This window comes from Cupressus sempervirens, chromosome 11, assembly GCF_028749045.1.
Source record: "Cupressus sempervirens isolate cs-2001-9-10 chromosome 11, ASM2874904v1, whole genome shotgun sequence".
NCBI classification, from domain to species: domain Eukaryota; kingdom Viridiplantae; phylum Streptophyta; class Pinopsida; order Cupressales; family Cupressaceae; genus Cupressus; species Cupressus sempervirens.
In genome coordinates, this window is record NC_143128.1 from 2,793,317 (window position 1) to 2,819,813 (window position 26,497).

Below are 26,497 nucleotides of genomic sequence, written 5' to 3' on the forward strand. Positions count from 1 at the left end.
GGAAAATAAATTTGAACCAATGAGAAATGATGATAGAGTCAATTCACATAATCGCCACATACTACAATTATGGAGAGAAAATATAGATTGGCAACCTATTCTTTCCAAACATGCTATCATAAAATATATCGCCAAGTATGCAGCAAAAGCAGAGAAAAGCTCAAAAATGTACCACCAAATATTGATGCATATATCCAATATGGAAAATTTAGATTTTTAGTAGCACAAGAATATAGGATGCTTCTAACTAAGACAATTGTAGAAAGAGACATCGGTGCTCAAGAAACTTGTCATATGTTATTAGAGCTTCCATTGGTGGAGTGTAGTAGAAGATTTGTCAATCTAAATATCTGACTTAAGATGTTCAAGCTTGTAGCTCTAAATAATGAAAATGAAAATGATGAAGAGAAAAATGAAGAACAAACAAAATCATTCATTGATGGTTATAAAAAAAGGCCATTATGTATGGAAGGTGTTACATTAATTGATGCAGCTAGATTATGGATATATAATCCTAAGAGAAAAAGAGACAACAAATGGGAGCCTAGGGAAAAAGTTGCAATTGTCAGAGTATTTCCTAGGTTTGTATCTATCCCTTCATGTCAGTTAGGTAAATGGATTGAGTTTTTTTTATCAGAGTTACTTCTCTACAAGCCATTCTGTGATATTGAACAGGATATTGGTCATGATGATGCCTCTATCATACAAAATTGGGAGACATTCAATTACAACCCTTGGCATGTTCAACGTACAATGTCTACAGAAAATGTTGAAAAACCAAATGATTTTGAAATTGAAGACAATGAAGATGTTCATAGAAATACTAAAAAAAATGAATGGGAGATTATAGCTAGGTTGCACCAGGATCAAAATATACATTTCTCAGAAATAGACATGTTGGTTAGAAGAGACATTGATAGACAAACAAATTGGTCTATTGATTATCAAGGAGAAGAGTACACTGCCAGAGCAATCAATTTCATAAGTAACATGAAGAATCATGGGTTCCTTATCTATGATGAAATTCCTCAATGCATAAACTACATGACCCTTGGTAAGAAACGAAAAAGGTAGTCAACATAATCATGACACACTACCACAGAAATCAAAATGTAGAACCATTGTTTATGATAATTCAAGGAACAATAGGAATAGGAAATTCATATCTAATTGGTGCCATTAGTCAATCTCTTCAAAATGCAGCAATGCCCTCCCATTCTCCACTTCTATTACTTGCACCAAAAGGAGTTGCAACATTCAATATAGGAGCTTCTATAATTCATTAAAAATTGAAGATACCAATAAGAGATTTTTCTTAACCAGAAGGAGCAAGACTCATAAGTTTTCAAGAAGAAATGTCACATATAAAATATATTTTGATTGATGAAATGAGCTTCATTGGTCAAAACATGTTGCAAAATATGGATTCATGACTATGCCAAGCATTCCCACAATCTGCACATATAAGCTTTGGAGGTAAAGATTCTTATTTTGCATCATCAATAGCTAACTCATGTGTGAAATGTACTGTATTTGAATCAAATTTATGAATTAATACATAGTTTTTAAAATAATTATTTTCCTCAATTGTATTTTAGGTGTATCTATAATATTGGTGGGAGATTTGGGCCAGTTGCCTCTTGTCAATGATAGAGCAGCATATGACAGTAATCAGTGCTCAAAGTTTCTATGGCAAGAATTCAAGACCATTATCACATTAGATAAGATATTTAGGCAAGATGGGGAAGATATTGAACAACAAAGATTTTGACAACTTTTGACAAATCTAAGAGATGCAAACCCACAAATTGATGATTGGAGGTTGCTAATGTCAAGGACCCCTATCAACATAGATGTTGCAACAAATTTTGAATTTGATAATGATGTTCATTTGTTCTCAACAAATGAAAATGTTCATGCTCATAATTAAAAAATGCTACATTCATTGAAGCATCCTGTTGCATGTTGTGTTGCATCAAAAGCAAGTAATATTAATATAATAGATGATTTTTCAAATGATGAGCTTGATCTGGAATTGTTAATCTATAGGGATTAAAGGGTCCTTCTAACTTCAAATCTATGGATAGAGGCTGGTCTTGTAAATGGGGCTCTTGGATACATTCAAAAAATTGTCTACAAGCAAGGCAGTGCTCCGCCTGAGCCTCCAACATATGTGATGGTTGAGTTTGATGGTTATTCAAGACTACCATTCAAAGATCATAATCCAAAGATAATTCCAATACCACCAATACAGAAAGGTAGAACACTTCAACTACCATTGAGGTTGGCACGAGCATTGACTATTCACAAATCTTAGGGATTGACTCTTCCCAAAGAAACAATTGATATAGGACCAAGAGAAAGAGAAAGATTGACATTTGTGGTAGTTTCATGTGTAAAACCTCTCTAGTGTTTGAGAATAATGCCTCCTTATCACTGAGGAATATGTGATGCAGCTACATCATTATGGAGAAATGTTCTTCTTTTAGTTTCTTCTCATATTTTATATATTTCATCTGAATACTTCTACTTTGACTTATATTTCCTATTTCATCTATGTAAGTTTTATGAACAACAACATGAATAATTTATTTTCACTATTCAACTCATGAACACATACTTTTTTTCATCTATGCGAGTTTTATGAACAACAAAATAAATAAATAAATTTAACTCTTCAAATGATGTTTAAAGGTACACTTACGATATTTGATGTTACATTTTCTATGCATAATCATCAACACTATTAATAATATTTATAAAATTGAAGCTGACATTGATATGCATAGTCTGTATAAAATTTATACTCTCATTGATATGTTAGATGCCATATTATCTATGTAGAATCATCAAAACTATTAATAAAATGTATACAATTATAAAATTGATGCTTACATTGATATGTATATTATGTATAAAATTTATGCTCTCATTGATATGTTAGATGCCATATTATCTATGTAGAATCATCAAAACTAATAATAAAATATATAAAATTATAAAATTGATACTGACCCTTTAAAAAATTAACATATTTACAAAGTCGTTCAAAATTAATTATTCAAATGCATTATGTCAAATTTTATTTTAATATTTATTAATAATTAAAATTATTACTTCTAATAATTAAATAAACTTAATAAATGAAGATAATATTTTTTAAAAATAATAATAATAAAATAAATAAATATAATATATTTAAAAAAATAACATTATTAATTGTCCACCATGTCTCTAATAATTTATATATATATATATATATAAGTAGAGAGTTATCTTTCTCGAGGTGCCTATTTTCATAATCTAACTACAATAGACACCTCGAGAAGGATAACTCTTGACTTTAATATATATATATACATATATATATATATATATATACATATATATATACATATATATATATATATATACATATATATATATACATATATATACATATATATATATACATATATATATATATATACATATATATATATATACATATATATATATATACATATATACATATGTATATATATACATATATATACATATATATATATATATACATATATATATATATATACATATATATACATATATATATATATATACATATATATATATATATACATATATATATATATATATACATATATATATATGTATATATATATATATGTACATATATATATATGTACATATATATATATACATATATATATATATAGATGTACATATATATATATGTATGTATATATATATATATACATATATATATATATGTACATATATATATATATATGTACATATATATATAGATGTATATATATATATATATATATATATATATATATATATATATATATATATATATATATATATATATACATCTATATATATATGTACATATATATATATATATATATATATATATATATATAAGCTAGTATAATATCAAAATAGAAATTCTTATCATGCCACATTAACGACCAAATGTCATTTTGTTCTCATTATTTCTTTCGAGTGCATTCCGCTTGCATTGGACTGTAATTTGGGTTTTGGAAAGGGAGGGAAGGCGAATGGTTTTTGATTTGAACGGATTGTGGACTGGAATGGAAAGTGAAAAGGTTTTTCATAGCTTAAGGGAGAGGAACCAGTAGTCGTGAGGGCTAACTTTGTAAATATGTAGCCGCTACATGGGATGTCGTAAGACCTTCATTTTTTTTTTAAAATGTAAAATGGACATTGAACTACCTACAACTAAGGTTTGAAGGTTTGACTCATCACACAACTCGTTAAAATAGTGCACATAGTGAAATGTGTCTAAAAAATGACTTTTTGAACATGCAACCAAAGCTTAATCTGAAAATCTCTACTAATTGAATTTAAAATTATCATTTGTTGTTAATAGAATATTGTATAACTATATGAAATGTAACATATATGCAACTTAAATGGACCAAATAATTATTATTGATCATAAATATTTGTTATATATAACTTTTATAAATAACAAAAAAAGACAAATACTTTAACAAAAAAAAATTATTTGTTGTTACAAAAATAACACATTATTATATAAAATAAAACATATATCCAACAAAAAAGGACCATTAGTTGAACACTATTTATTTTTTACAATCTCACACATTTCATAAGAAAATACAAAGCATTTATTGGTAAGGGAGAGGAACCAGTAGTCGTGAGGGCTAACTTCGTCAATATGTAGCCGCTACATGGGATGTCGTAAGACCTTCATTTTTTTTTTTGAAATGTAAAATGGACATTGAACTACCTACAACTAAGGTTTGAAGGTGTGACTCATCACACAACTTGTTAAAATAGTGCACCTAGTGAAATGTGTCTAAAAAATGACTTTTTGAACATGCGACCAAAGCTTAATCTGAAAATCCCTACTAATTGAATTTAAAATTATTATTTGTTGTTAATAGAATATTGTATAACTATATGAAATGTAACATATATGCAACTTAAATGTACCAAATAGTTATTATTAATCATAAATATTTGTTATATATAACTTTTATAAATAACACAAAAAGACAAATAATTTAACACAAAAAAATTATTTGTTGTTACAAAAATAACACATTATTATATAAAATACAACATATATCCAACACAAAAGGACCATTAGTTGAACACTATTTTTTTTTTAACAATCTCACACATTTCATAAGAAACTACAAAGCATTTAATTATATTCACCTTTTTATATTTGTGATGATACATATTATTGATATGGTTTACTTTATGCATAAACATTGCTACCCCAATAGTTGTACACATAAGAATAGTATGTGTACACTAAGATATCAATGTTTATTTAAGTAAGCATATTATGTTTTGAGTGACACACACATATTAGATAGCTATGATATTTTGTTTGAGACAAAAAGTTATTTATTTCACTCATTAATGAATTTTGTTTTTTTTTTTTCTATATAATTTATAAGTTTTCATGTGTTCAAGTATTGGCATATTTTTTATCAACATTTGGATTTCTTTGTATTTACAAATAGATCAACTAACTACAATATATAGTGAAAATGTGTTGGAAGATTGGACTCTATGTTCACGATAGGAGGAGCGACTATTGGACCCCGCTCAACTATTGGGTCCTATCCCTATATGGCATGTCATGGATACAATGTTTCATAGTTTATTCACTGTGTCATGGATACGATTTCTTTATTTCATGCAATGGAAAAATCTATGAGAATGGCTGAAAGGAATCTGAACAAATCTCCCTCAGCTGCAGCTGATGTCGAAGAAAAATATGGCCCCATCAAAGAAGAGGAGGTTCCTCCAAATCACAAGCACTCCGAATTTGACAAATTGCTTTTTCTGGAATGTGCAGCTTTATTGGCTCTTATAGCAGGATTGCTTTCAAGCCTCATAGTTGGGCCTCTGAAGAAATGTTACATTTGGGGGTTAGAGTCATGGAAGTGGTTTTTGATGGCTCTACTTGTTTTCTCCGAAAGACTTGTTTCTAGCTGGATAATTCGTGTGGGGGTTTTCGTAATCGAGAGAAATTTCATTTTGAGAAAGAGTGTCCTCTACTTTTTCTATGGAGTGAGGAGTAGTGCGAAGAATTGCCTCTGGTTTGGCTTAGTTTTTCTCTCTTGGTATCTCATATTTGATCAAAAGGTAGTAATCGTTCCACACTCGTTTTTCATAATTGTTCTTCTCAATGGAGACGCATTTTCATAATTGTTATTGTTGTTGTGGATAGGGTTTTTCTTCTTATTCATCTGCAAATTCCTCTTTATATTTGTGATCTCTTTTACATTCTAATATTTGGTAAATTTTTGCTATCACTTGGAGCGAGCTACATAGGGACATTTCTACTTTGTCTTCTGTGTGCCTCATTTCTATGGCTATTCAAGACACTATTGGTGAAGATTTTGGCTTTGAATTTTCATGTGAAAACATATTTTGACAGAATTCAAGAGTCCATATTCCATCAATATGTTCTTGAAACTATATCTCCATCTCCAATGATGGAAATCCATCAATCCTCTCCTCTAGCAGATAAAACTAATACGAACAATGCAAGACAAGTAGAAATTCAAATAGATCCTCCTGATAATAGGAATAATGATAGGGCAGGGCACAAAGAGGAAGGGGGCACCAATGGGATAACCATTAAACAATTGCAGAAGCTGAATCAGCTGAATGTCTCTGCTTGGAAAATGAAGAGATGGATCCAAAATATCAGGCATTCGGGAATTGCTAACACGATTGACAGGTCTTTGAATTACCATAAACATGATCCGAAGATCGATAGTAAACGTCAAGCAACAATTAAGGCAAAGAGGATATTTGAAAATGTTGTTAAGCCTGGAATAGAGTATGCATCCAGTGACTTGTTCTTTGAAGTAATACCTTTACCTCACATAAGCTTTGTCATACAATGAGGTGCCGTACTAAGCTTTTTTTTTGTTGTCCAAGAATAAGAAAGCTAACATTTAATAGTCCATAGATAATGCCAATTCTAGTTTCTGGTGGATCATGGACTGGAAATTGGTATCCCAGTTCCTAACCATACTGCAGTCTCACCATGTACCCATTCATGTGTTTGGTAACTAAACCATGAACTAATACCAAAACGGCTCTGCTAAGCATCATGTGCAGCGGTTTGTATTGTATGATCACTTTGGTGCTAATACCATTGTTCTCAAACACCTAACTTTTACAAAAGCACCAAGGAAAAAGCATGAACCTACTAGCATAAATAGGACCAGAGAATATCAGGAAAATCCACAGCTCATGGTTCATTTACTTCTGGGAAAACGAATTTGTTTCAGATTTTTTTTTTTTCTTAGTTAAATTGAAGTCTCATCTTTTGCAGTTATATTGAGGAAGATAACCTGCTGAAGTTAATGAGGAAAATAGAGGTGAGCAGAGTCTTTTCCCAATTTACAAGAGCCTCAGATACAAGAAGGATCACTGAATCCTCTCTTTCAGACTGGGTGGTATGCTATTTCAAATCAGTTCCATATTGCTTTTAAATATCACTCACAACATATAGCTAGATGTAGTTTGTTCGAAACATTATGCTTATTTCATGTTCTTTTGACCTAATTTTGTTGTTTTATTCCAACGAAAGCAGCACAAAATAAGTTTTACTAGGCAATATTGATTATCTAGTTCTATTAGCTCTTTCTTGGGACATACTGACTAATGTATCTTTTTTTGTGGCAGATGAATGTTTTTCAAGAAAGGAAATTACTTTCCCAGTCTCTTAATGACTCCAAAACTGTAGTTAAACAACTACATAGGCTCATGAATGCAGTTGTGGTTATAATCATAGTAATGTTCTCTTTGGTACTTCTGGGCATTGCCAGCACCCATGCTATTGTTCTAATATTAACTTCCCTTCTTCTTGTGGCTTTCATGTTCAAAAATACCTGCAAAACAATCTTTGAAGCCATTGTGTTTGTATTTATCACACATTCATTTGACGTGGGTGATCAGTGTATTGTTGATGGAGTTCAGGTAAAAGTCGCTCCTCACCTTTCACAAATGACTGAAATGAGTGAAGATTCACCTATGAACAAAAAAAGAAAAAGTAGAAAATGTAATAGATTGGTTTTTTAATACAACCGTACAATAAATTGATATTTGAATGGTTCAAATGGTTGTGGAAGAAATGAACATCCTCACAATAGTGTTTCTGTTGAGTGATAATGAGAAAGTATACTACCCCAACTCAATATTAACTAGGAAACCAATCATTAACTATCATAGGAGTCCAGATATGGGAGAGAGTGTTGACTTCTTTGTGGATGCTACTACTACTGTGGAAAAAATTGCTGCACTTAAGGAGAGAATAAGCAGGTCCTTTTATTTGTGATTTTTTTTAGCAGTGGTATAATATGAGGCACAGTTGTACATAAATCTGCAAACACCCTTACATACGAAATACTTGATTGGGTTAATCACATAAAGTTTCTAGAAATTTATTCTTAAATCTTAGCAACAAGAGAATCATAAACAAACTCTTCTAGGTCCATTGATCCACTTTGGCCTAAAGGCCAGTAAGGTTAGGTTAGCTCATCTTATTTATGAAATAGGTATTTCCTTGATTTGTATGAATATTTAGGCACTGTGTTTGTTTATGCAGCTATATTGAAAGCAAGCATCATCATTGGCACCCAGACTATAATTTGTTTACTAGGGAGATTGAGAACACTAATAGGATGAGAATAGGCATTTGCCTCAGACATACAATGAATTATCAAAACATAAGTGAGAGATCAAATAGAAGATCTGCATTGCTACTGAAAATGAAGGATATGCTTGAGGAACTTCAAATTGAATATCAATTTTTTCCTGAAGAAATGCCCATTAAGTTTGTTGGGTCTACTGTAAGATGAGATCCTCATTCATCTCTAATGAGTTGAGGTAAATAAAGAATAACAATTTTTATTGGAAGTGTTTATTTTTCTTTGTTTTGTTTAATGACTGTTTCAATACTTATCTTGGAATCTGCATTGGTAATTATAATGACAAATTCTTTTGGATTGAGTTTTGCAGGGAACAAAGCTCCATTGCTTTGTGCACAAGGTACATGATTTTGGTTTTACATGTTCTTTGCCAGAAAATAGAATTTCTGAGGTATGAAGTACAGGTAGAAATACATTTTATTTACTAGTATTATTGTTTCTTTGAATATAATATTTTTAAAAATTTGTATGGTATTGTAGTGAGCTTGTGAGAGTAAACTTCGTAGGAATTATCACTCAAATCTTCGGCATTTTTGGCTTAAAAAACAAGGTGAGGCCTCTGTATGTTATGATTCTTGAATGGGCATAGATTGTCATGATAGCTCACAAAGTTTGTTGGGAGAAGGGGTGCTATCATTCAAATATTCCTGCAGCCTTTAAGGGAGTTGATATGCTCTATCTTTCTCTCTCATGTAGTTTCCCTCTTGCAGATTATTTTGAAGATGCTATTGCTATCAGAGGATTCTACGATTTTTATTCTAGTTGCAGGGAGTATATTCATTTGTTCATATGCAAAGTCTTCATTTACATTCCTAACCTTTCCATTATAATATTTTGATGAATTTGTTCTATCAATTTTGGCCAACTATATCCTTTTAAGGCCATTAAATTTACCTCATCTTATCTTATTTATGAGATAAATATTTCCATAGATTGTTTTAATATTTAAGTGTCTTGTTTGTTCATGTAGCCATATTAAAAGCAGGTCTCATCATTTACACCTAGAATATAATGTGTTTATTAGGAAGAATAAGAGCATTAATAGTGTGAGAAAAGGCCTTCACTTTAGATAGACAAGAAATTGTCAGAACATAGGTAAGAGTACAATTGAAAAACTGTTTTGCAACTGAAAATGAAGGAAATATTTGAGGAACTTAAAATTGAATTTTAGCTTTTGCGTTAAGAAGTGCATGCTTAAGTTTGTTAAGCCTTCTGCAGATAGGTATGCAATATCATTGAGTAGAGTTGATTAGCAAAAGATGTTGGTTTTATAGGTTTTGTATATTTTCATCTTTCTTTGGTACTCTCCACACTTCAGCAGAGGTGAATATTTTTTTGGGGGGAATTTTTTCATTGTCGATTTGCATACTGTTTCTATGACTATTGTGGAATCTGCACTGAAATTTACAATGATGATTTTTTGGTTTGTAGGAAACAAAGTTATATTGCTTTTTACACGAAGTATGTGTTTTGTGGAATTGTCTTCTCTTGCCAAAACATATAATATCTAAGGTATGAAGTGCAGACAGAAACATACTCATTGTGGCATGTTGACATCTGTTTTAGCAAGATTGCACGAGTATTTTTAAATCTGATTTTTATTGCACATCTGTATCAAGTATTCTTCTTGTGCTCTTACATAATATAATCTTGCAGTAGGATTTTCAATATTGTTCGTGGTAGAGTTGCATATTCAAAACTAAATCAGGTAATTATTCACATCATTAGAATACTGGGAAATATGACTCCTCAGAAAGAGCACAGCAATATCCTCCTCCCTCTTCACCTCTATGACTTGTGATCATACCCACATTTTCACATTTATTTTGGTGAACATTAGCATCTGTGAGTTTTGTGTCTACTAGTTACTATAGCTTGGCCTCAGACTGCTATGTTTGAATTAGTTTTTCAGAAACCTTTGAGCAATAGTGTTGTTTTTGAAATCTATGCATGATTTTTTTACAATGCATTAAAGAAAAATGTTTCCATCATCTGTACAGCAGTGAGCAAGGCTTGCAACTTGCGAGTGTAGAAATAACATAAATTGTCAGTAAGGAAAATAGGACTTGATGAATTGTAGTTGTCTTGTAGTTTACTTAACACCTTAATTATCCAATCAAATTATGGTCTCTTTTAATTTTGTATATATATAAGCGTTTGACAAATATAAGTGAGTTTTTGAGTTGTATGCTATAAAACTGAGCTAATGAGAATGAAATTTGCAAGAATTGTCACTCAATCTTCAGCATTTTTATCTTTGAAAATAATTTGAGCTCTCTGTATGCCACATTTCCATGCAACAGGAATGGGAGTGGATCTAATACTCTCTCCACAGAAGGTGGGAACTTTCTGCAAAAGTCCAATTTTTGCGGATATGCAGAAGGAATTGCATAGAGGCATGGTATGATGTAGATATTACAGCATCATATATTACATTTTTAAGGAGTGGATTTGTTCTCTCTTTCTCTAGCCTCTAATATTACAGCTATACCATTGAGCATGCTTGCAGCATGGTCAGAACTATTATGAAGCAGCAGCTCCTCAAGTGAGGGAGATTATTTTGATAGAAGACATGTTCCCTTCAACATAATTTCAGAGACATCTATGTCTTGTGTTTTTGTGTTGCAGCTTTACTAAAGGCAGCAATATATCCCCATTGAAGTCCTCGAGCCATAAGTCAGTAGTAATGACTGCGTACACATACAATCTTGTACAAAACAAAGAAATCATGTTCATCCTTTAATAAATATAATGCCAACAAAAAAGGCATTGAGAAGTTCATGAAAGTCATGCAAGTGCGTTAGTTTTCTTGTCAACATGTTATTACCACTTTGCATCTAATTTTCAGATTTGACTACAGTAGGGAGATAATTAAGTACTTGAAAAAAATAGGAGGTCCATTTGACATTATTACAGGTCATATTGATCCAAATATGGATCAAGTATTGAACCAGTTTTTGATACATCAAAATAGAACTATAACTCATTCCTTTGTAGTTTGGGCTACAACCTACCCATCTATACATTTAAAAGGAAGAGCATTCTTTTATCCACATGACAGAATCAATACACAACTTCAATGTCCTTCCATTTATGATCTCAAGCTGAAAGAACCTCTCTTTTTAAGAACTATAATTAATGTACGATAGGTACCGACAACTTTTTGAAGAAAAAATGACTCGCTTTGAAGAGTTATTGTGGAACTGAAACCCAACAAGATTAGTTTCTAGTGTTTGAGAAGAAATCAAAGAAATCATTTCATCTGTAAGTGAATCCAAAGAAGAACATAGAAATCCATGCATTCGATTTTTGGACATAAAAACTTACGTAATCAAAATTCTAAATAGCGCGTCTAATTAAATTTTCAAACTTTTAAATTTCCAATATTTCAAGAACTACAATTTAATATGAAAGTCAAATTTAAGTATGTTTTTATAGCTTCTTTCAACACTACAGTTATTCGACAACAATGAGCCAATGTTTAAAAAAAATTCATCTGGCATGTTTGCACTCTCAATATGTTATACTTTTAATTTCATTGTTGATAAAAAAAAATTAAATGAATGAACTTTCCATAACAATCTTTGTAAGTTCTAGAAGGGGTTCCACACTTAGACTCCACTACAGCAATGCAAATCTGATTACTTCACATCCATGGTGAATATAGATTTTTCCTTGCTTTGATAATGGATTTCAAAAACATTTTCTCCTCCTTTTTTGTATGGCTTATTTATTTTTATTTGCCAATGCATTTAGGGCAGCTTTGTTGGTATAAAATATTTCAACAAAAGAGAAGAGTAAGAATATTTGCACAAATACCCGGTACAATTATCATATGCATTGAAATAACTAAAATTTTATTGAAGAGCAAATGAAAGAGTCTCAATCACCTTGACGAGACCACGACCTAAGGGGCTATGAAACATAACATTTAACACATTTTCAAATTCTTTTCCTGATGCAAGTTTTCTATTGTGATTCTTTGATATCACCTCTTTATAGAAGTAGGATAGCAACACTAGTAGTCCACTCATTTGGGTTATTGCTTTATGTGGCACCATTGAAAATTCTCTTGATGTTTGGAGCAAGAATTTAGCAAGTGGTCCTTTAATGTCTTGAGTAAGTTTTCTTTAGCAGCTTTGCATCCCTCATCAAACCAAGGGTAGGTTAGGAAAGTATTTGAACTTGTCTTCATAGGATGAGATCTCCTACATGTCATCAAAGTCTTGTGCATTAAAGTGATCAGTATATTGCTGCAATATACTCACTTCTATAATCGGTTTCCTTGAGGGTGTTGCTCAAGTGCAGCCACAAAAAGCTTTTAGTTTTCTTGCTTCACAAGGAACATAACTTTTGTCTAATTTTTTTCTATTAATGTGTTTGGTTTCCCCTCATTAAAGTTCATTTGGCTGGATTCCAAACTTAACAAAGAGATGTAATGTTCAGGTTTCATTTTTGGTAAGCCAATCCCCAATATTGAACTCCAACAACTTGGAAATATAACTTCAAGAGTAAATCACATAGTAAACCATACTTTCCCCCATTATAGTTTTGCAGTGACAATGGAGTTATATGCTTCATATGTGGGTTTAAATGTGATAATATGCCAATTTTGTGATAGCATAGAATTAGAATAGGTTTCTAGGTTTAGTATGTATGTTCCTTGAAAAATAAATATGTGGATTTAAAGAGCATTTTTTTTCCTATTTTGTTATTGACTATTTAAAATTAATATATTACTAGGCTTATACCCTATTTGGCTTAAAATACACGACTTTCTCTAAAGTAGCATACGGAGCTTTGCTATCTAGATTTCTTTTCTTTCAAATCTTCAAGCTTTTAATAGAAAAGTAACAAGAATACACCCTAATTTTTGCCCCCTTTAAATTATTTTGAGCCAATACTAATGTAGGTCTTCTTTATCTACTTTTATTATTCAAACCCATGATTCTTTCATTGGGATTGTGATCCCTCTATTCCCCTTATTGTTTCAATACATTCATTCCTCATTGATACTTTGTTGTATCCTTCAAAATTTAGAACATTAAATATATTATTATCATGTTCTTTCATAGGAAAAATAATTTGTTTTCTCTTTGTGAAGGGCATTGACCTTAGTTTTTGCCTTTATAGGTAGCCTCTATAATTCCTACTTGTGATGCAATGTTGGTAGATGTAAAAGAATGTGATTCATATCATCTTGTGGCTGTAGTATGATGTTAAGGAATGTAAAAGTATTTTAGATATTAGGTTTTGTGTTCCCATTTGGTTTGCAACAAAATTTGTGTTGTTTTGAGTATCAACTTATATACAAAGATAGTGTATCAATTTATATAAATGTTTTGCATTCCTACATTTAGTGAATTTGGTGATATGACTCTTCTTATCACTTTGTCAATATTAGGTGATGTTATGTTGGACATTTGTAAGTGTCCTGGAGGTTTGCATCATTTTTGTAGTATGTATGCTAATGTGCATTAACAATTCTATTTTTGTGAGTTGAATTGAGTTGTTTAAATCCATTTGGTAAAATCCTAGGTAGCTCCTAAGATTGGTAACCGCAAGAAAACTTGAAATGCTTGTATATATTTTTCCTTCATTTTTTTATTTGGATAAAAACCAAAGACTATCTTGATTAATTCAAACCCCTTGATCATTATATCAACCTCATAAATGCATCGCTGTGGACTAATTTTGACATGAAATATAAATCCACATAGAGGAACCAAACATATTCTACCAAAAATAAATTCAAAATCTCTCAAAACATTATCTAAAGAAACTTATCAATCTTTCATACCATGTACAATTTGGCTATGGAGGTAGCTACCCAAGATATAGAGGCACGATCAAAAGCGTTATAACAAGAGAGAACCAATATGAGAAGAAAAATTGTATTCTCCTCAAGAATGCAACTGGATGGAACCAATAGAATTAAGTTCACATGAGACCCCTTGGTTAAATAGGCCAAGGTGAGATATAGGAAAGTATAATATTATGTAAACATCTTAGTATTATGCCTTTATACATAAAGTGATAACTTATTACCCACGTAATGTAGAAAAGTGCCAATATGATAAGTCCACCAAAGGTGAAAGTGACATTTAAGGTGGAAAAGTGAAAATGTAATAATACCACTGAAAGGAGAATATTCCTATGTAGACCTAAGTATGCTTAAGTAACATGTGTATTTAGGGCCTAGAAGAAGTACTAGGTACAACACTTAAAACACACCAATGAAGATGAAGAACGCAAGGTTTATTAAAGACATTTCAAAGAATATAAGAAAAGAAGAAGGAGGAGGAAACATGAATGGTTGATGAAAATTTAAAAACTAAGATATGTGATTTTAAAAGGAAAAGATTAATAATTTTCAAAATCACAACCCTAGAGTCTTTTTAAGGGAGCTACAAAATAATGAAACAAAGAGAAAATAATATTATTAATGCTCACTTGTTGGATTGTGTGAAGTTCCTCTTTTAATGGCCAAAGAGAAAAGTAGATACAACTTGTTTATGGTAGAGACACATTATACACGTATGGAGCTAGTTGAACCTAGAGTTCAATGGATAACTCTTATGGGTTATGAAGTAGATCCATTTTTTGTAACATAACATGTGGATGCAATACTCGCTTTTGAGAAGGATCCCAATGCTGAAAGATGGGGAACTTATCAAGAGAAATCTTAAAAGGTATGGGAGGAGCTGATAAGAATTTCAAGGAAGAGGAAGGTGTAGAAAATAGTTGATAACATTGTAGAGAAGTAAGGAATTTCTAAAGAGTAGATGGAAGAAAATAGAAAGAAAAGTGAATCTATGCATTCTTAAGAAAAGGTTTCTACTCGTATGATGGTACAAGGTGAAGTTATTGTTGAGTTTGAACCTTTAGACATACCAAACTCACTTACTCCAGTGGTCTCATCGACAAATATTTCTCCTTCATTGTAGAGAGTAACAAGAATATTATCAAAGAGAACACCACCTACAAAGGTTGTGAAGGGTGAGGTTTCAAAGGTAGATTTAATTGCTGAAAGAACTATGAGGCCTACAAGAACACCTAGACCTAAGGCTATGTTGGCGATTTGGCTAAGGATAGTTTATAGGGTTGTCATTAATGAAAACATAACACGAATTTACAGGTAACTAAGTAAGAAGACAAGTTTAGCTATAGGATACTTAGAAAGTTGTCTAAGTATAATAGTGGTAAAAAAAAAAATCATGCAGTTTTGTTTAGTGAGCTTCACATAAGGCATATGAAATTAGATGATCTTAGAGGAAGGTAGTATGGACATCATAGATGATGTGTGTAAGGCTGCTAAAGGTTAAGATAATTTTTGAATAAGTTTGTTAATCTCATATTGGTTTTGACAAGATAGTAACAAAACACTTAGTCATTATTCAGCAGAATTACACTCCAAGCCAAGTGATTAGAACAAGCTAAGAAATCAATGTGAATCGAGTGATCAAGGCATCTCGAGCATTAATTGCTAGACAATAGATGCTGAGTAATATACATAGTTAGTGCCAAGCAAATAGTTAGTGCCAAGTCACTCACAAGACAAGTAAACATAGTATGCTAAGTCATTTAGAAGATAAGTTACAACATTGAATATACAATGAATGTCGAGCATCAAAGACTTCAATTGCTGAGTGAAAAATTTTGGACATAATTGTTTGTAATGGCACAAACTTTTATGTAAACCATTTTTGGGCCAACTTAACGATTGTTTTACAATTCTAGAAGATGTATATAGATGTATATTATGAATCTCTATGCAGTGCATACAATGAATCAAATTGAGGGATGTTCTAAGCGGCAAAGTGGATCAACCTAAGCCATTGATTCTAACCTAACCCTAGCCAAAGTTTGTGTTTACTTAAGGAGACAAACCCTACATAGTTTGTATTGCATGAAGGAAGAGAAGGAGATGCAAGAGAGATGAATGCTAAAAATAGCAAGCATTCATGATGGCTATGGTGGTTGTGACAATGTTATGAATTGTAGAATTAGTGAGAGAGAACAAAGAAAAGTAAAAAGAGGATAGAGGAGACATATCTGATTAGAAGGATTGGATACACACCAGGAAAGAGAAATTCTAACATCTAGCAATAGAGTGTTAATCGAAGGATCATTGTGCTAAATCATTCTAACAAGTGATGCAGAGAAAATCTCCTAACAAAGTAGTCTTAACAAGCTTGTGTAAAACTCTTAACCAATTAGTTTTTTTATTTCAAGTTTAAGTCCTTTAATAAGGCACACTTTTAGTAGGGTGTTTAAATCCTTTAATAGGGTGAGACCTAATAGTCTTTGTAAGCCTTTAATAGGGCAGACCTTTCATAGGGTAGATCATAGTTTATGGTCAAACTTCTTGTGACCTTAATTGGCTACACTTTACAGTTGCAATCGTGAAGATTTGTGGGTGTCATCCCCACCCTAGTTTTACATTCTTATTGGAGTTTTTTTGGGTAAAAAATTTATTGTGTTATGTGTTATTTGTTTCATGCTATGGATGAACATGTGTAGTTAGTTATTTTAGTTTACATGTTAAATTATGAGATGTATGTATGGTGAATGTTTTATGGTTAATGTTTTGAAGTCTCTCCCCCCCCCCCCCCCCCAAGAGTTTACTTTCCCATTGTTATTTTCGACAATTGGTATTAGAGCCTTGTTCTTTGGAAAGGAAAGCTTTACAACTTTGAGGAAAAATCTTGATGATGGAAGTCTACAAGTTGGGAAAGACTATTGAGAACTAGAAGATTGAAATCTAGCTTTCCCTTCACCAACTCATGGAAGAAAGAGATGAACTGCAATGTTTGTTGAGGAGAAGGAAATACATATCTATTGAGCAAGAGAAGGAAATAGATATCTATTGAGAAAAATGACACTCATTATCAAGAAAAAGACACTATTGAATTATTTGCAAATGGAAACTCAAGTGAGTATGATGTAGCTATTGCAGATTTGATGGAAAAGAATGATGTCTAGGTCAAAAATCTTAAGATAGAACAAGAAGTCCAATCAGTATTGCTATGTGAGGTGAATGAGGAAAAGAAGAAATTTGAGGAGGAAAAAGTCATTATTGAATATTACAAAAGAGCATTGACCAATAGATTGTAAGAGAAGACATCAAATGTCCAAAAGATTTCTAACATGCAAATAGATATAATGAATCAATTGATGATTGCCAATCATTAATTGGATGGAAAAGATATTGAGATCACAACCCTAAAGTTAAAAAATTAAAAACTAAGGAATGAACTGAGAAAAGAAAGGAATTTGCTGAAAGTTTCAACAAACCTAGTGAAGCCTTCAAATACTTTGAGAAACTGATGAGATCTCCTAGATCTAACAATGATACACCAAAAATGAGGAAGGAGAATCATCTCAAAGTGGTGAAAAATGAAACAAAAAAGGTAAGAACTACAAACCCACTTTTCATTATTATGGAAAGTTAGGTCATACAAAAAATGTTTGTAGGAGCAATAATGCAAATCAGAACCCTAAGTAGAAATTCAAGGGTTATTGTCATAAGAATAACAAAAAAGGGCATCAAACACATGAATGAAGAACCAATACCTTAAGCATGCAAATATTTGAAGGATATTGTTGCAATTGTCAGAAGTATGGACATAAAGCATATGAATGTAGATCTAATGCCAAGTGGACATCTAACAAGCAGAAAAAGGTACAAAAAAGTGGAAAATCCTACAATTAGAATTACAATACAAGGTACACTTGTCACTATTGTCAAGAATATGGACATATTATTGAGAATTGCATTAGAACACATTTCAAAGGCAACTACAACATATGGTTGAGTGAGACTACATGTTTTAGCTGTTTGAAGATTGGTCATATCAATAGAAACTGTCCAACTAGATCACCAACACCAAGTAATGGAAACAATATAGGCAAGGAAAAGGTCAATGTTGGGAAGGTCAAAGTCTAGATGAATAAAACATGGAAGAAGCAGGAAGATTTCAGCACATCAATTTCAGATGAGGTCACTTCATCCAATGGATTAGGTGATCACGTCACCTCCAACTGGGCAATCAAAAGGTATGTGTGGGACTGATATTTCAATAATATATTTTACATCAGTTTTGAGAATCTAAGTTTTGAAAAGATTATATATGCATGAATTAAGATGCAATGTATTGGTTAGAACCTCGAAGAAATTTATAGTTTTGTTAGTTTTGATGTTGTTGTTGAGCATGAAAGCTTTCACAATTACTACTGAGCATGAATGCAATTTCAGTTGTTGCTAGTAATGAAGGTATGGTAGTATTGGTTGAGTTTTCTATGTAGATTGAGAAAAGTGAAAATCATGTGTATGCTGAGTGAGTTGGAAACCCTATGTTGAGCAAGCTTACAACTATGCAAGTGTTAAGAATTTATTGCAGAATTTTAAGAGTTATATAATTGTTTCTTGACTCATTTGCATTCACCAATGATTGAAGAGAGAATGAAGGAAAATTGCAATAGGAGATTGTTGTATTTCTGAACTAAATTCAACTACAACTCGATATATTCATAAGATTGGAAAGGTATTTTATTGGTGCCAAGTTTTGTTGTTTGAATATTTGTGAACCCTAAGTCTCAAATATGGTAGCTAGCACTTCTGCAAGTGTTAGGAAGGAAGAAAAGGAATTTTTTAATGTGAAATTAATTAGTAATGATGTAAGACAACCACCTTTCTGAGCAATACTTGAAATTTCTTATAAAGGAGACTTGTTTGGTGCACTATCGATGATACCACCAAAGGTTCTTATAATTTAGGATGTCAGGTGTTGTTATACATGCAAAGTTGGAAGTATGGGAGACATGGAGATAAGGGATTTGTATAGTCAACTTTGTGTAGATGGAGTCTTAAGGGAAGAGAATAAAATTGTAGAAAAGATAGGGTTGACCTGTGCCCTAAATTTTCCTAATGTATTCAAAATTGAATGGATAAAGATTATGCTTGATATAATACATGATGACTTCATATGGTTGGAAAATGGACCAATTAAGATCACTAAAAGGATCATCAACCGAGTGACATGGTATCCTACCCTAGATAGATCCAAGAGCATGTGAAGTGATTCAAAGGAGATAATTGACAAGAAAATAGGTGCAATATGGAACAAGAGAAGAATGTCTATAGGTTCTATCTCAAACCCCCTAATTGACTTTGTTGTGAGAGTGATAGCTCACAAGTTATTTCAATCTAGCAGACCAAATAGTGTATCTTGCATGGCTATAGATTTGGGATACAAAATAGTGAAGAGAAACCACACCTATGACCTTGCCAATTTGTAACTTCAACAACTATCTGAAAACATGGAGATGATAAGGAAAACAAAGAGTGCATCTTGCAAATTTGGTTCTTTAATGGTTTGTATATTCTTTTATGTACAGAACACATTTCCTACATTTGGAAAAGTTTCTTGGAAGAAAAATAGGTCTATTACAATTCAGATTGTAGAATTCATAGAGAAACTTGGAGATAAATTTGAGTTAGTAATGACTAGTTATTTTGAGGATTTTAAGAGATCCATGAAATAGAGACTAAGGATTCTTGTGTCATTAGTAGAGAAACATTATAATAATGTTTTCTTCTTAGTGGATATAGATTATACATATGTGCATGAAACTATTCCTAGGGTTAGATGGCTTAATCCCTTTCCATATGAGATCAATGTTAATGAGGCATCTGCAACTATCACAACTCTACTGGCAAAAGAAATAGATAAAAGTGGCACCACATTTGGAAACTATGAGGAAGCAAAGTCCATAATTACAATTGACTTGAAGACAACTTCTATGGTAAGGAAGAAGAATAAATTTGTTAAGAAGCTAAAAGAGAGATTTGGTGAAGGGGGAGAAGAATATGAAGATGAAGAAGAGGATGAACAAGTCCAAGCCCCTTTGGGACTCACTCAAGGACAAGGAGAAGATGATGAAGTAAATAAAGAAGTTGTCAAGGGAGAAGAAGTTGATGAAGCACCCAAGCCTACTGAGAATAAGAAGAGAAAGGATAAGGAGCCTAAGGTGGAGAAACCCAAGAAGAAGTTTGTGAAAATTACACAATAGAAGCTAGTAGTACCTACTACCAGGTCTAGCACAAGGGAAACTACCAAGAAAGTTAAGGTTGTTGAGAAACCTAAAGGAAAGAGTACTATTACCTTAGAAGAGCCAAGCTAGCTAGTGAAGAAGACATATGTAAGGAGAAAATACACTTTAGTGGCTATGTTAGATGAGGAGAAGACAAAATTTGATGACATGTGTCAATTCAAGGTGGTAAGCCATAGTCCTTCCTCTGACTTAGATAATTTGTGTGAAAATATTAATCTAGTTTTGCACACATAGATTTTGATAAGTTAGGAAAGGTTGAACAAAATAATATTGAAAAATCCATATATGTGATGATGGCTACATTCAGATCAACTCCCATTGAGATTGCCAACTCCCTACCTAAGAGTCTATATGATCGAGTTGAGAAGAAATGACAATATAGTTTACAAATAGAGAGATAGATTAGGGAATCCACTCTAGCCCAAGTAATGCTAGAATTGGATAAGAGGAAGATTACGAAGGCTATGGAAAACCACAAGTCAAAATTTCCCCAAAATATAGAGCTTTCCATATATTGAACAAGAATATTGAGGATGTGGTGATCAAGAGTACAAAAATCTAGAAAATGATCTATGGGTCATCCACTCCTGCAATAAAAGAAAAAGGTGAGAAAGAAATGAAAGATCCTAAGAAAGATGAAAAAGTGATAAACATAAACACAAGAGGAATCAATAAAGGATGGTAGTGTAGGAGGCACTGAGGAAGCAAAAACAATTGAAGAAGCCACAACTAAAGAAGAGCAACAAGAGGAAAAAAATATACAAGATGTACAATTGTCGAATGACAATCCTCCACATGTAGAGCAAGTAAGTCAACATGACTCAATACAAATCAAGGATGTACCTAATAATTCTTCTCAGAACATCAATCCTTTGATTGATGATGACTTGAAGAAGGTATTGTAGGATTCCACCATGGTAGCAAAATTATGCTTCAATCTTGTATTGGTGAGAACTGATGAAATTGAAAAGGTAGAAGTGGTAGTAGTAGGGGAGAAACAAATTGACACATCCAATGTTCCCCCTACAACTATAGAGACAAAAGATCAAAGTGCAAGCACTAAATAACTAAGTGTTATTATTAAAACACTAGTGTATCATTATCTCTAGTGCCACTCATTTCAACTAAGAAAGCCTTAGTTAAAGTTGAGAAAGATGGAGCATAAGTCAAATTATGTCAAGAATCTAGTCATGTACCTACTCCACAAATTCAAGGTGAAGCTCAATAGGAAGTGAGACAAGGTGACAAGTATGAAGAATTTAAGGTGACTACTGCTCCAAAGGAATAAATTTCCATCCAAACTCTGGTTACCTTACCATTTTATGTGACTCCTACTATTAGTCAAGTTCTTCAAGTGCTAAGCACTCATGCCACACTATTGCAAATATCAAGGCTCAGTGCAGAAACATCAAGGAGCTCAAAAGAAATATCTTATGGAGATGTAAGCCTAGATGAGGTGATTCAACTACCCAAGTTTGATCTTAACAAAATCACCATTGAGCATATGAAAATTCTACAGGAAGCTCTATAGAGGAAGAAACAACAAGAGTTGCTAAGAAGGGATCATATTTCTTGATGCTTTCAGTTTTATGGCTACAAATGAAGACAAACCAAATATTGAGCAACTAGCACACATTGTTGATAAGATTAGTGATGAAGACCTAGATGCAAATACTAAACTATTAGAATGGTTTCAAAGAAAATTTCACACTAAGGTACTTGAAAAGATATCTAGTGCCCTTGTACTATGATAGGTTGATTTAGCAACCAAGATGGAGAGTGTGAAGAAGGTGTTGGAGAACATTTTCTCTCTTTACACCAAGTTATGTGATGTGAATCTTTTCACACATGAGATTGAGAGGCATGTTGACCATGTTAGATTGTGATGACTAATTAGGGAAGTACTGTACATATACCATAATTCCTCGGTAAGGTTTGGGGTCAAGCCATGCCCCGAGAAAGGGTTTGTGGGTGGTAGCCTCCAATACAGCTAGGAAATTTTTTTGGGCCCTATTTTATCGAGATTTTGGGTTGACATGTAATTATCAATTGTAACCCTAAAGTGGTAAAAATACTTGTATAAAAGGGGCTTAGGGTTAGAGATTATTTCATAAGGTGATGCAAAAATTGGCTTGTGGTGGTATTAAGCTATAAGGGATTATGGATTGTAATTCGGTTGTAATCACTAGATCATAAAAATATTGGACTTGGTGTTTGGTGGACATAGCCTAGGGTTTGGGTTAACCATGTTAAATCTTGGTGTCTTGTGTTCTTTTCTGTGTGATCTATTATTTTCTAATATTGTTTATATTTGCATGAAATTTTTATTTATGTCTATTGTTTAATCCTACCAAACCAACTAGAGGAAGATTTAAAGACTACAGGTAATACCTTAAAACTATCTCCTGGTCAAAGTCAATCACATTTTTAGAGATTGCTATCCACTCAAGGTAGGCTTTCCAAGAAGCTAACATTCAAGCTAATTTGATTAGCATCTAATCAATGTTGACCCCACACATGGAAGTCTTGCAAAAGCAACTAACCTATGCTGAAACATTGATGAAGAAAGATTCTCATCTTTCCACTCATGATGGACTAGTTAACCTTGTTACCAAGCTAGATATCCAATTCCATCTCTAGAGGTAGCGTGAAATAATTGGGATGCAAAATTGAACTTCATAATGGAGATCCATAAATCAGTTTTGGATAAACATACTATCAGTGTACCACCCATGAAATAAGTGTCAAAAAGGGAGATAATGAATATAAGGGGGATATAGTATAGAAAGGGATATAGTGAAGTGAAGGTGAGTAATGTAGAAATAGGGTACACCTAATATACTCAACAGGAGTATTAGATTCAAATACAAAAAAGAAACATTTACTCAAGGGGAGTAATGGAGTAATGGAGGAATGAGGTATGATAATTTGTCATCCATTTTACAAATTTTGAAGTTTTGAAATTTTGTATAATAGCTAAGTCACATATATATATTTTATGTGTTGTGCTCATAATAAGGATTATATATACATGACAACATGTTTTTTCCACTCATGTAAAAGGGGGAGATTTTTAATCTTAGATTGGCTGTGATAAGGTAGTGACAAAACACTTAGTCATTATTCACCAAAATTATAGTGCAAGCTGAGTGATCAGAGAAAGTCGAGCAATTAGTGCAAGCTGAGTGATTAAGGCATGTCAAGCATCAGTTGCTAGGAAATACGTGTCGAGTAATATACATAGTCAGTGTCGACCACTAGTATGTGTCGAGTAGATAGTTAATGTTGATCACTTATAAGTCGAGTAAATAAAGTATATCGAGTCATTCAAAAGATGAGTTACAACATTGAAGATAAAGTGAATGTTGAGCATCAAAGACTTCAATTGTTGAGTGAACAATTTTAGACATAGTTGTTTGTAATGGCACAAACTTCTATGTAAGCCATTTTTGGGTTAACTTAACAATTGTTTTATGATTCTAGAAGATGTATATAGATGTATATTATGAATCCCTATGTAGTGCATGCAACCAATCAAATTGAGAGATTTTCTAAGCGGTAAAATGGATCAACCTAAACTATTGATTCTAACTTGACCCTAGCCAACTTGTGTTTACTTAAGGAGAGAAATCCTAAATAGTTTGTATTGCATGAAGGAAAAGAAGGAGACACAAGAGAGATGAATTTTGAGTACAAAGAGCACTCATGATGGCTATGGAGGTTGTGACAATGTTATGAATTGAAAAATCAATTAGAGAGAACATAGAAAAGAAGAGAGAGGACATAAGAGAAATATCTGATTAGAAGGATGAAGTACACACTAGTAAAAAGAAGATCTGACATCCAACAATAGAGTGCTAATTGAAGGATCATGGTGTTGAGTCATTTTAAAAAGTGATGTAGTGAAAATATACCAATAGAGTAATCTTAACAAGCTTGTGTAAATCTCTTAACCGAGTGCTTTTTTATTTCAAGTTTAAGACATCTAACGAGGCACACTTTTAGAAAGGTGTTTAAATCCTTTAATAGGGTGAGACCTAACTATCTATGTAAGCCTTTAATAGGGAAAACCTTTCATGGGGTAGATCATAGTTTATGGTCAAACTTCTTGTAACCTTAATCGGCTACACTTTACAGTTGTAACAGTGAAGATTTTAGGGTGTCATCCCCACCCCAGTTTTACCTTCTCCCTTAGAGGGTTTTTGGGTAACAAATTTATTGTATTATGTGCTATTTGTTTCATGCTATGGAAGAACATGTGTTGTTAGCTATTTCAGTTTACATGCTAAATTATGAGATGGATGTGTGTTGAATGTTTTATAATTAAAGTTTTGAAGTACTAATTCGCACCTCCCTCTCAGAGTTTACTTTCCCATTGTTATTTCCAACAAATTTTTGGTAAGTTTTCCAATAATAGGTATAACATCTCAAAATAGAGTACTAGAATACTGAGTTTTTGGTTAAGGAATTATTTTTACTTGTCAAAATAACTGCTTGGTAATGTTGGGCTGACATGCTAAAAGTTGACTCTCACATGTAAGAACTTAATATGAGATTTGGTAGCATGTGAAGAAGGATAATGATGATAGTGCAAATTTTTTAGTATTAAGGAATATATTTTTGTTTAGTGAACTAACAAGTTTTATTGTAATGATATGATTGTTAAAAGCACACTCTGTATGTACTATATAGATACAAATTTGATGAGTAGAGAAGGGAAGATTTTTCTATGAATATTTGTATGTGTGGAACTACAAGGATGCATTATACATTCAATATATAAATATAGTTAAGGTTTTGTATCTATTCATATAACTTGTAAAGTTTTATACACACATTTGGGAAGTGGGATCGACTTGCATTTTGTATTGTAATTATAAATCCTAATAGCATTGAGCCATTTGACAAGGCCTAGTCCTCACATAAGGATATATACACTATATAAATGTAATAGAGTCATAATATGGTCAATATCTTTCACAAGATACTTTTGATTAGTTGGTCATTTTGTGGGTACTATCCCCACTGAGGATTTTTGTTTGGCTATAGGATTTCCCTAGATAACTAAATATGGTTTTATGACTTTCTTTATGTTGCATGGTCTCATTTTTTAGTTTACTGATGCACATGCATGTTTAATATTCATAAATGATATCCATAGTTGGGTAGAAAATTGTTTAAAGTACATAACTAATTCACGATTGGTATCAGAGTATAGTTACTCAAAAGAAGTTTAGTAACTTGAGGGAGATCACTTTAGATTTAATACATTTGTTAAATAATCTTGAAGCAGCACTTAAGGAATTAGATCTGGTTAATGATGAAAGAAACATGTTCAAAATCAAGCTTAAGGATGCACAAGACTTTAATCAAAAGATGAAAGATCAAATTGAGAGTACAATATCAAAGAAAAAGGACTCACTAGAATAAATCAAGTTTTATAAGTCACTACAAAGTTTAAAAAGGATAATGAGATTTTGAAGCATGAACTTGGAAACACATAATTGAAGATGAGTATGCTAGAAGATGAGAAAAAAAAAGCAATTAGAGTTGAGATCTGAGATCACAACTTACTAAGGTGACATCTAAACTTGAGGGAAAAAAATTAAGTATGCAAAACTTGAGAAGTTTAATTTTTG

At 32.2% G+C, this 26,497-nt stretch overlaps 1 protein-coding gene across 1 annotated transcript in view; it reads left to right on the plus strand.

Moving 5' to 3' along the window:
* The first annotated feature begins 5,730 nt into the window (after positions 1-5,730).
* Positions 5,731-26,497, plus strand: part of LOC149527944 (mechanosensitive ion channel protein 4-like) — a 28,964-nt gene continuing 8,197 nt past the window's right edge. Inside the window, exons 1-5 of the mRNA XM_089811194.1 lie at positions 5,731-5,942; positions 6,455-6,862; positions 7,364-7,487; positions 7,717-8,010; positions 9,052-9,132. Of these exons, the coding sequence (XP_089667320.1) occupies positions 5,731-5,942; positions 6,455-6,862; positions 7,364-7,487; positions 7,717-8,010; positions 9,052-9,132 (1,119 nt within the window). The remainder of the gene's footprint in view (positions 5,943-6,454; positions 6,863-7,363; positions 7,488-7,716; positions 8,011-9,051; positions 9,133-26,497) is intronic.